At 38.3% G+C, this 12,572-nt stretch overlaps 1 protein-coding gene across 1 annotated transcript in view; it reads left to right on the top strand.

Annotated features, from left to right (window-relative positions):
- ADCY7 (adenylate cyclase 7) overlaps nucleotides 1-12,572 on the top strand; it is a 59,888-nt gene that overhangs the window by 17,864 nt on the left and 29,452 nt on the right. Inside the window, exons 3-4 of the mRNA XM_085589583.1 lie at nucleotides 8,802-9,338; nucleotides 10,562-10,762. Coding sequence (XP_085445709.1) covers nucleotides 9,168-9,338; nucleotides 10,562-10,762 — 372 coding nt within the window. The 5' untranslated portion in view covers nucleotides 8,802-9,167. The remainder of the gene's footprint in view (nucleotides 1-8,801; nucleotides 9,339-10,561; nucleotides 10,763-12,572) is intronic.

Below are 12,572 nucleotides of genomic sequence, written 5' to 3' on the forward strand. Positions count from 1 at the left end.
AATAAAAGCCTGGAGTAATCTGCTGTGCACAGCGCAGCGCTGCAGTCCAGGTGAAAATGCTTTCTCAGTGCTGCTGTGGTGGGTGAACACCCAGCCCTGGGGCTGGCTGGGCACTGAGCAGTGCAACCTTCACTGGTGTTAGTGATGCCTCAGTTTGGAAAGTTCTTCTGTAAACCTCGTGTAGCTGTGAGACAGTAACTGCAAGCTGTTTTGAGGAGTGACTTTTGCCACATCCTGAAGATTTGCTTTGTCTGTGGTATTATTTCAGGTTTGGATTTAACTAGTTGTACTTTAATACTTATTAACTGGCTTTAGTATCAGCAAATCCAAAGGATAAAGCTGCTTCAGGAGAACTTAAGTGCCTGCTTTGTTTTAGGTGTGCCAGGTGAGATATCCCCATTTCCCCATGTGAGTCAGTGCTTTGCACAGTGCAAGTTTCCAGTGGCCTGTTGGCATTAGGAATGGTTTGGCAGGGCTGGCTGTCAAACAAAGCTTTGGAAATGGTAAGATGGAAGATAAGATGAAACAAGGAGAGTGATAGTGATTAGATCTGTGTTCAGACATTTTAGTATCTTAGTAGACAATCAAAACTTAGTGTGGAAACAAAATTCCATGAGGCGTGTTAGTTGTCACTGGGAAGCTCTCACTGCTTCTGCATGATTCCCTCCTTGTGATCCAAAGCAGCTTACCTAGGCCCTTGTGAATTCTTGGCTCCTGTGGCCCTTTGTCTGGATCACTGACAAATATGTATACAACTCCTAACAATTTTTTACTGTGTTGCTATAAAGTGAGACTGAAAATAGAAGATTTCTGAGGTTTTCAGTCCTTTATCATAGTTTTATTTCAGAATGACTCCACAAAGGACCTTTCTGAAACCTGGTATTGCATTTTGGAAAACTAAAAAAGAATTTTGGGTGTCTGACAGCTTTGTGTCCCAAGGTAGGGTATGACTCTAGAAACAATGCTTCCATCAGAAATATCTGTCTCTTTGGTGGTGTTTTTAATATTTAACCTCCAAGGGAGGGAACTTCCTTATTGCAAGTGTTACTTTTAGTTTTTTTGGCTGTGAAGTACGGATGTGGTGGTGTAACAAAAGTTGCATGCTTAGTTTGGGGAAAATTCCCCTGTAATGAATAGTATAGAGAAATAAGATTTTTAAAGGTATTTGATAGGATTTAGTCTTGAAGTACTAGTCATTAAATAAAGGGAGATTGGATTTAATGCCTCCTTACCTTCCCCCTTCTTCCTTAAATAGTATGAAAACTTTGCTTTAGTAAAGGGTATTTAATACATTAACAAAAATACTTGTGCTGCAGTACCACTATGCAGTGCACTGCTCCAGGTACTGAGGCACAGTCACATTCTTTGTGTCCATCTCTTGGCCTTGGGCTGAGTTTTGCTTCTGAAGTGGCATTGCCTAGGGAAGAGGTGAGTAAGCAGAAATTCAGCTAGAAACAACCATGTTTGAAAAAAAATGCTTAAAAAAATACTTGGCTCTGTAAAAATTAGATACTGGGACCAAAAAAAATCAAGGAAACTGAAGTTGTTGTTGATATCAATGTTTAAATTTTAGATGCCAGTTTGTATTTCTATTCACTTCAGAGGGGTGGGAATATTGTAGGTAGGAGAGAGCCTCCTTCTCTGTTTCACTGGTTTTAGATGGACTCGACTGAAATGGGAAGTGATTTCTTATCTTAGGGCAAGTGTTATCTTTTTCCTGCCTTGTCCCTGCCATATTGTGATTGCACCTGCTCTGTGCAAATACATGATTTATCCTAGATTGGGGCAAGACTCATTTCTGTATTGAATTGTACATTCCCCTTAAATAACTTCGTGGGACGGGAAAAAAATGAGAGCCATGTGTGATGCCCATTACACTCTTGTTTGCAGTGATTTTTAAATTTTTTGTAATTTTTTACTTTTTGCACATCTGTTGTATCTAGTGATAGAAAAGTCCAGTTACACCCTGGTAGTCTGACTCTGCCACATCTGTGCTTCTTGATTGCTTTCTTGAAATAGATTATCTGAGGCATATTCAAAATATTGCAATACAGTTGAGAGAATTCATTCTAGGTGTAATTAATTATCTTGAGCTTAGAAAACTTTGCTATTTATTGTAATTCTGTGACTTAAATGAGATAATGCCTGGAAAAAAAAGACCATTCAAATACGCCTTTCTTGAATTTTTGTTTTATTGCTGATTTCAGTAAAGGCTCAGTATTACCTAGTGTGATGCATTTATTTTTTAAAAAACATATCCTGTGAATGTCAGGAGTTTTACTTTCTGTGAAAATCAGGGAAATTCTTGTTGAAATTATTGGGGCTTAGACACACAGAGATTCTGTCCCTGTACTGGTCTTAGGTGAAAATATTTTTCTGCATGGTGTTGAAGTTTAATGTTCTGTGTTTCAGGGTTTTTTTCTGCAGTTTATATAGCTCAATATTACAGGTTTTAGTACTTTCAGTAATGGCACAAGCACTCTGTTTTTGATATAACTAAACTGAAATTACTCAGTGAAAAGCTATTCTGGCTTCTGAGGACACTGTGTTCAAAGACATGAATTTTAAACAGGTCTGAAAACTGAAAGTGTAAGGGAAATATTGACTCTTGCAGTGGTAAGTTCAATTTTAGATCAGCTAAAATCAAAAAGTCTATCTGTAAGATGTGACAGGGGGTCAGGAAGTCAAGAAATAATCACACACCTTGGTTTTGAAAGATGCAAAGCATAGCTCAATTCTCTTTTGGTGTGATGTATCTTTTTACACCCTGGAGTTTGCTCCTTATGAAAACCAGTATTATAAAAGGACTGCTTCCTCCCCGGCCCTGCTGAGCCAGACCCAACACTTAATTATAAGGCTTAATAGATTTGTTGGTTGAATCATTATGTGTTTTCACAATAAAAAGTACCTTAGAACTTAGAACAGTAGTAAACTCTCCTGTGTAGTTCAGTTGCAGCAGTCTGGTTATATGGGCTCTTTTTCCTTTTCTACAGACTTAGTTTGTGAACTTGTCTTAAATTACCAATTGGTTTTCTGAACCATATTCTGTCACCATTTTCTGTCCTACCTGGATCTGTAGCACAGAGATTTATTTTTGTGACTGTAATATTTTTCTTCAAAGCACATTCTGCAATAATAGTGGCGCTTAAAAATTAGCATCATGCACCCTCTCCCTGCCCCAGCTTTAGCAGTGGTATTTTTCATATTCTTTTCCTTAGGCTGTGGACCTGTGAGAAGTGATGAGTCAGTTAAGGAGCTCACTGCTGTGCTTGCTTTCCTACTTGTGGTTTGCTTTTCCTTTCCAAACCCCGGGCCAGCTGTGGAGCTCATCTGTACCTCTGCTACCTGCTGCACTCCCCACCCTGACAGGGAAGTGACCTGCCAAAACTGGCTTTCTGTGCTGTATTTGGTGAGTGGGCTCTGCAGAGAGCCCAGCAGGAGCTTGGTGCAGGTGCCTGGTGGTACAGGATGGGGGCTCTGTGTGGATGAGTCCTCCTCCTTTGGCTGGCCAGAGCTGGCTGCTTATGAAACCACAGCCTCTGTTATTTCACATCTTCCACTTGTAAAAGAGACTGAAAAACTGCTTCCAAATTAAACAGCCCATTACTTAGTCCTACTTTAAATAGCATTGGAGAACAAACATTATGAGAAGAAGCAATCTACTGAAATAAGAATGTGAATTAAAAAGTTCAGTTTCAATGCTTTCTTTGCAGCACATTTAGCATTATCATTGCTGTGTCTTTCAACGTTCAAGGGCAAGCCCTAAGTGATGTAGTGTCACTGATTGCTCTAATATGTCATGGAGTATTTTTTTTAATGACAGACTACTTTTGTATTGATTTGGTATTTTAAGAGTGCTGGTTTTTTGAAGTGGGTATCCTCACTTTTTGTGAGAAAATAAAGGTGAATACAAGTAAGATTTTTTTTTCCTGTGTTGCAGAAGTCCTTCTACAATTAAATGTAACTAACGAAGGTGAAATTTCACATGAAAAACTTCAAAATATGTATTAAAAAAGGTATGCCTTTGTAAAGAAACTTACTGTTAGCAGACAGATCATTGAAAACACACCTGTTCTCCACTCAGTGCTTTTGTATGGGTAGAAGAAGCTAAGGTAGCTGCAGGCTAGCAATTGAAAGCAAAGTCTAAAAGGAAGAAGTGTTGTCTTTAACATGAATGGTATTTCCTGTGGTGTATGTTTGGATTGATAAAGTTCATTTCCTACACTGAACTAGTGTGGAGTCCACTAGACTGGAGATTATTTTTGCTTGAAATTCATAGTTCATCCACTTATCTCCTTCAATTATTCTATTGCATGTTTATAGACTCCTGATTCCCTTTTAGTATTTGATAATGGGTAATTGCAGTCGGCAATCATTCTTGTCATGGAAATTGCTAAAGTAATTTCAGAAACACTGTTGTTATTTGTGTGAAACAAAAGATAGAATGGAAATCAAAACTGTGCTATCTGGTGCTGTAATAGTTAAAGATGAAAAAATGATTCTGCTTGCTCTTATACAGAAGTTATTGAGAGGAATAAGGCAATTTATATCCATTCATTTGGTTCTTTCTATTAAGGTTTGTTTTAAAATTTCAGACTGCTTTTTGGTAACCAGGCAGCTCTGGGTCATCAGGTCTTGAGTTCTTGGCAAATGAACAACTAAGAGAAAAATACTTTATAAATTATCTAGGTGGTTACTGTGGCTGTGTTTGCTTGTGAATATATCAGGAGGTTAGAAATTAAAGACAGAACTGCAACATATTTGGATTCTGTTTGGAAAGGCTTTAAGTTGGTCAGGAGCTGCTCTGAATAATTCTCCCAAGAGAGGAGGAATAGGATGTGGTCACTGGCTGTCTGTCCATCCTGGTGTGTGAGAGGGTGGGCAGGAGGGTGCAGAGAGTGAAAGAAGCCATCCCAAGAGCTCTTCTGTTGTTATCAGTCTGACTTCTGTATCAGATAGCAGATCATTCTTTCTGCTGCTCCACTCTGCAATGCTGAGGGGAGACTGTTCTTTGTGCCAGAGCTCCAGAGAGCTTCCTGGGATGTGACTTAGCGCTCAGCTCTCTCCATGTCTTGGATGCTCCGTTCTTACAGGCTCTGTTCAAGCCATATTCTGCAGCTGTTGAGTCTTCAGGAAATGTGTGTCTTCAGCCAGGTCTTCAGAAAATGTGGCATTTTCTGAATTGACACAAAGCCTGGTGGACAGTTTTAACTAGCCTGGGAGAAGAAAGAAATTCAATCCAAGCCTGGTAGGCTAATGAAATAATAATTGCTTTTGTATTTTTTGTGACAAAATTCTACTGATTTGTCAGAAGGAGACTGGAGAGTTTAGCAGTGCTTGGAAATTCCCATCTCTGGGGAGGAAACCATAGAGCAATACTCAGATTTGTGGGAGACAGAAATGATGTCTTTTTTGCTTGCAGGTGAAAGGTGGCTGTGCTTTTGTCAGGTCTTGCCCAGTACTTACCTAGAAGAGGTTCTGGTGCTGAATCTGAGCACATCCTTGTTCCCACTGAAACACAGTAGATTTGGAAGGTAATAGGTGTTTTGGTTCATGTTCTAGTCTGGTATTCTGTTGTCCAGTTTTTTTAATACGTCTCACATGTCCAATGTTTTTACATATTCAATGGGCAAAAATTCTTCATGTTAACTGGCTTGCAGATGGCTATGAAGCTCACACAGATCTGACGAAATCATATTTTTGTGTTTGGTGGCTGCTCCTGTAGGCTCTCAGCACAGTTTCCAACCCACACTACCAGGGCTGCTTCTTATATATCCTGACCTGGGTGATAATTCCTTCTCTTTTTCATCCAAACACAATGAAGGCTTCTAAAGAAATGAGGTTTTTTCTTGATAAGCTGCTGATCAGAGCAGCTGATGGCTTTATGGCAGCAGCCCAGATCCAGTCCCCATTTGGCTCTGTATGTTTGCCACTGGTGCTTCTGGGAATGTCCTCTGGTTTTTGTGGCTTGTTGCTGTTTCAGGGTTACACCTCTCTTGGCATGTCATAACAACAAATCTTCAAGAGGCAATGACCAAAAAGAGTAAAAGTGATGCTGTGGTGCACAGTGCCCACATGATCCTTAAGCATATACACAGGACCATGTTGAGTTGATCCTTGTTCCAGTGTGTGATACCACCCATGACAGAATCTTTTTCTCTCTCTCAACTCTGCCTTCTGCAGTTCCAGAAGGCTGTTGGAAAAAAATCAAAGGAGGAAAGACATAAAAAGAGGGGACTTTTAAAAGGGAGGTTGTAGTGGCAGTGGGACATGGGATGCAAACTGAAACTAATTTGGAGTTGAATTATTCACCTCAAAGCAGCATTTATGTGGTGCATTATGAATTCTTGGTAAATCAATAAAGTACTCTTGGGGAGTTTCTTTGCCTAGTAGAGTTCTGAGAAGAAAATTGTATGACCCAGGGGTCATTCATAATTACTTGCAGTGCATATCTGGGAAGATCAGCCAGGAAGAAACAAATCAATGAGATATCAATCTCTTTTTAATTAAAATGGGTTAGGCTATTGAAAAGACATGTCTCTTCAATCTGATGTTCTGTAAAACTCTTCAATAATATTCAGAGGTGGTTCTAAGATGACACCGCACCCATTTTTTATTTTTTGAGCAGTAGATTATTGAACCACAGCCACACAGTATAATCCTGTAGAATAGACATAATTCTTGGTACAGTTTTTTCTTTGAGGTAGTCAGGAGAAGTTACAGAAAGCGAGCTGTGAAGTATTTTTCTTGGATTTTAGTATTAAGTAGCCCAAGACAGGATAATTTCTTCCACATAATTGTGAATGTGTTGCTGTTTAGTAATTAATAGTTATTTTTTGAAAATGGGTTCTGCTAATTGGAAAAATAAAGTTCCCCCTCAAAATACATCTATATCATTAAAGTTGCCATCAAAATAATAATTCTGCAAGTATATTAAAGAAGATCTTAATTGGTTTTGTTCTCAAATACACTTTCTAGAAGTAACTGGGACAGCAAGCCTGTCATCTCTCTCACACAGTCGTTCACATCAGGCAGAGTGCCCCCCAGCCCCATGGTAAAGGAATTTCTCAGGCTGTTCCATGAGCTGTCTGCCACTCTAGTGCACCAGAGGCCAAACCTTCCCACTGTCTGGAGTGTGTTGTCTTTGTCACTGAAAGACAAATTCAAATTGAAATACTTGCCCCTGTGCACATCTTCTGAGTTTCTTCTTCAGGAAAAAACTGGCTTGTATTCAAGTGAAGTAATCATGCAGTTACCTTTGACTTGAAAAATGCAGTAAAACATGATGCAAATGTTTCAACTTCTTCATCTCTCCTTTAAATGTCAGTGGTTTCTGAGATTCACACTTCTTTCCAAGAGTATTATTATGCACATGCAAATGGTATGAGTACCAAAAGAATTTTTTAAGTGAAAAATGGGAGGACTTTAATTATGACGAAAAGCTCAGTAATAGCCAGTACAGGTGAGACATTAGGTATACCATTAACTATAAATGGGAAAGATTCAATTTAATTTGCTTATTATACATATATATAATAATATGTTAATATATATGTCAGTTTATTCTGGATATTACTGAATAAGGGTGATGCAACATGGGTTTTTTTGTGATTAATCCAAGTTTGTGGGGCACCCTGGAAAGAAGCTCTAGTTTCTCATTTTGCAAAAGTACACTTTTTTTTTTTTTTTTTTTTTTGGTCCAGTCTCACTGTTGATATATCTGGTTTTGTCTGCTTGGTCATTAAAAATTGGATAGGATGTTAGTGTTTGGCTCTATTTACCAGAGGCAGAATTGCTCACTATGGTTTATGAAACTTTTTCCTGCTTTTAGTATGAAAGCAGTCTGAATGTGTGTGTGTGTGCAGTTAAGCATTTGGTTTTTGAAAGTTACTGGCTGGGATTTGGCTTTTCTGGGAAAGAAAAAAAAGTGTGTTTTAGTGGGTTCTTTCTCCCTGGAGCAGTGGCCTTGGGCACCATGGTGACAGCAGTCAAGTGGCAAAGAAGCTGTGGTCCTGTTATCAAGTTTTAATAAGATAAAATCCTGTTTTTCATGCTTTCCTCCATCAAATCCCCATGCTTCTTTTCTATGGATCTTGGCATTGAACGAACTATATTAATTAACCTGTATGAAAAATACTGATCATTAGAAATAAACAATACAGTTTATTCCTAAATGTTCATTGTTAGCAGAACACATGTATTGCCTTGGAAATGTATTACTTAAAGTGGAATGAAATACAAGACTAGATGTTAAGTATCTTTAAAAAGAAGCTTAATGCATTTTGGCTTGGACAGCTGTATTTTCTCATTTTTCTATGCATTAATTAAAGTGAGAAATTAATAAAAGTGGATTTCTTAATTTTTAAGAAGCATGTTTTGAGAAAAAACGCCAAGTGTATCGTGATTAATGATTATACACACACATACACACACACACACAGAGATACTCAAAGCTTCCAAGGAGTTGTGAGCATTCAGTTACACAACATACTGACAGGAACTGTGTCATTTGCTCAAAAGGAAAAAAACACATGTAGTACACTTGTATACGAAAGTGTTTGAGTTGCCAGAGCCAGGTGAGTAGAGCAGCCCCTGGTGAGCGCTGCCGGGCATCGCTGACCACACATGAGGCTCCTGGGCTCCCACCCACCAGCAGCACGCAGCTTCTGCTCACTGGTCACAGCATGCACGTAGAAAGTTCAAGGAAAGTTTAAGGAATCAACTGTTTTTATTCCCTCCCTCCTGGAGAACACTGTGTATGATTAACTGTGTATGAATTTACTAATCCTGTCTCTCTGCAGGATTCATCCCAGGAAGTGAGATTCAAGCTTATGGAAAGGAGTTTGAGACTGGCAAAGTAATAATTTAAAAAACCCTCATGCCAAAAACACCTGTCTGCACCAATGCAAGTTGATCTGGAGCTTCATGCTTAGTGCTGATGATGAATTGCCTGTGGTTTTGGGGAGGCTAATTCTTGCTTTCGATTGTATTGGAAATCTGAAGTTGATGCTCATGAGAAGCAAAATCAGAGAACGTGGGTTACTCGGTGTGCCTGAAGATCACAGAGGCAGCAGCCAAACGACAAAACTTCTCTTTGAAGCAGTGGCTTCAGCTGTGTCATTGTGTGCACTGGGAACGGAGAGAAATAGCAGCCAGCCTGGGAGAAGATGCCAGCTAAAGGGAAATACTTCTTCAACGAGAGCGATGACGGCAGGATATCGGACCCGCTCTACGAGAAGTACCGCTACACCAGCCAGCAGCATCCTCTCCTGCTGCTGCTGCTCTTCATTGCCATCCTCTTCTGGACTACTCTTATTGTAATCTTCTTTGTTACTGCTGTGAGTAAACTTCTATTGTGTGTGTTCAGTGTTTGCAGAGAGGATAAGGAGTCACCCTGACAGCGCACTAAACGTTTTGGCTGTGTAATATTTTGAGCCACACCGTATCAAAGTTGCAGTGCTGAAAGATATCAAGTAACTGTGCATGTATTACTGTGTATGTTTTTGAAAGGATGGGAAAAGAGGAGAGATTGTCAGGCACCTGCACAATTGGTATAAGGATTGTTTTTCCTTTCTATACATTAAGAACAAATCCTAATCTGTATTGAATGCTAGCTATGATAGTAAGTACTAAAAGGGCCAAGGAAAGAACAAGAACAGAAGTTAAAATGTTCTGCATTTCTCATATGACTTGTTGGTTTTTCATCAGGTTATTCCTGAGGTGATTTTTTTCTTGAAATATTTGTAGATGTTAATTTCCTTTTTAATTTTTTTTTGTTAATAAAAACACAACAGGAACCTCCCAGTGTAAACAATGGCTGATTGGTGGAATCAATAGTTAGCAAAGAGCAGTGATCCTATAGGCATAGAAAAGATGCAGCTTAAAGATTTTTTTGTTATGTAGTGTAATTTGATTTTCTGTAAAGAAATTTGGTGTTGTACAAGCCCAGCTGACAGCTGGTAAGAAGAAGAGTTGATTTAAAGATAATGTTGTAAAAAGACAGTAAATTAGCTGTTATAATCCTTCATTGGCTTTTAACTCTGCTTTCCAAACCCTGTGCTTCATAATAAAGGGTTTTCAAGTCTCCTTAGAAGCAAATCCAATCTTACCAATTGCACTTGTATCCCTTTTACCTTTTATTTCTTAGGAAGGGAAAAAAGGAGCAACACTATTTTTAACTATTTATCCTCTGTGGAACTTAGACCACTGTTACACTCCTCTTTAGCAAAGTTTAAACTCTAAATGCATTTCTTTGGGTACATCTGCATTATAGCTACATTGTAGTTAGAACATAGTGGTTTGGGAATTGCCTTTTAAGCTAGTTTGGAAAATAATAACAGTGGAACTGGGGTAGAATGAGTATCTATAATAGTATTTATTATATTAGCTCTGTATGTGTGACTACCAGAAAATGTTCATGCTGCCACAGCTAGTCTACTTAAAAACCCAGGTTAACTTATTTCACAGGTATCTAAGCTATTTCCAGGGCAGTATTGGTGCATTTTGCATTTTTCTGAGGGGACATTGGGACCAGCTGTAACTGTTTGTTTTGCATTTGCAGGAAGCTCATTCCCACCTTGCCTTCATCATCGCCGTGTGCGCTGCCCTGGCCGTGTTTGCAGCCATGTACTTGCTGCTGTGCATGGAGTCCCTGTTCCGCAGGTGGCTGGCGCTGTTTGGAGTGATGGCTTGGGTCTGCTTCCTCACTGTGGGATATGTTTCCCTTTTTGAAAAAGGAAGTGATTATCAGCTGTGGGAACAGGTGTGTATGTTGTGTTCATTCAGGTGCTTGCATAGGACTGGTGGTCACTTGTGGATGTGTTTGTGTGTTTTAGCCTTTCAGAATGTCATAACTGTGTAATAACGCTTCTGAGAGTTAACTTTTAAAAATTTGCTTTACTGGTTTGTTGCAGTAAAATTTAGTATTATAGTGAAAATACATTTCAGTTAAAAAATGGAACAATTGCATAAACTTATGTGGGAATTGCATCTTTAAGTTGTAATTGAATGTGATTTTTATTTAGGAATTTTACTAAATCTTATTTACTATGAATTAATCTCTGAGTGATTTTTTTTGTTAATAATTCTTGCTTTGTTCATTTATTTGGGTCAAAGAGGTGTTCAAGAAATGTATAAAGGACTACAGAGCTGGGTGTGCCCTAGGGAGCAGGTTTTTAAGTCAGGGGAGAGGTGAAGTGAACAATAAGGATTAATGACACATCCTGGAATTGCTGGGTGTGGCTAAACTTCATTGCTTGCTATCTCTGAACAGAAGATGGGTGATTTCATGAAGCCAAAAATATCATAATTTATAGGAAACTCCTCCTAAAATCTCATAATGCAAGCAGAAGAGTTTTAATTAAATAAAAATTACTTTTTATCTTGTTTTATGAACTCTGCCCCTTCCTTTCTTTATTTGAATAAAGAAAGATAGAAATTATCAGTTAAACAACCAAAATCTGATTTGCATTATGGCCTTGATCCAGCACTGTACATTTGGAGTTGCTGTTTAGTATTTTTTAACCTAAGGAAGTGCCTCTTACCTTAGCAAACCCCCTAAAATGTATTGTTCTTAACTATAAATGCAAATACATAACAAAGCAAGATTTGATTTTGCTGCTTTCAGTGCTGCAAGCCAATGTGGTGTCGTCATGTGGCAATAATTAATTCATATTGATTTTAAATCTAAAGTATAAGGATGCCCTACTCTGAAAGTGGCTAGATTTACTTTGGATTTTCACCTCAAGTAATGAATTTATCACTAATTAAAGCTACTGTTTATTTATTTTGTTTAAATGTGGGTATGGCCCTTGTTTTTCCATCCTTTGCTTGTGCTTATAAAACTATCACAGAGCATTCAGAACATTGTGTAATGGGGATTGCAAATATGGCAGAAAAAAATGTTTTTTCTGCAGCTAAAGTAGTAAGATATACATGGAAAAATATTTTTGCAGAATGAAAATTTTATTTGCCTGTCCGTCTGATTATTAGTATCCCAGTCAAAATAGCTATTCTGGGAAAATATTTAAGGGCAGACGAGACCTTGAGACTTCCTCGAAGGAAGCTCTTGTCTGGAATGGCACAATTTAGTTGCTGTGATGAGGTGGAGCTGAGTCAGGAATGCTACAATATATTCCTCTGATCAGGATTGTTAGATTCCATATACATATATACATATATATAAGGTGACAATTGTACAATTGTAACAAGTCTATAAATATGACTTTAAGTTTTGCATACCTTCCCACTGATCTAGAGCAGTTCAGTTCTGCATTTTATAAAATGTGTGCAGGTTAGTGGTAATAAAGGTTATTCTCTTTGGGAGGATCAGGAAGTATTGGTTGGATTTTTTGTTTTTTATCAAACACAAAGCAAACATACACATGTGACTGGGTGATGTTAAAATTAGAAAAATATCTTCCAACAGGTGATAAATCTGATTCTATTCAGTATTGTTACCCTTGCAACACACTGTTCCTGATGTGTGAGTACAAAGTGTATCCAAAGTGCATCTCCAGCTGTAAAGGATAAGTTCAGGATAAAGGGCAAAGACAATTGAAAAAATTATAGGT

Source organism: Lonchura striata, chromosome 11 (genome assembly GCF_050655825.1).
Source record: "Lonchura striata isolate lonStrDom1 chromosome 11, ASM5065582v1, whole genome shotgun sequence".
Taxonomy (NCBI): domain Eukaryota; kingdom Metazoa; phylum Chordata; class Aves; order Passeriformes; family Estrildidae; genus Lonchura; species Lonchura striata.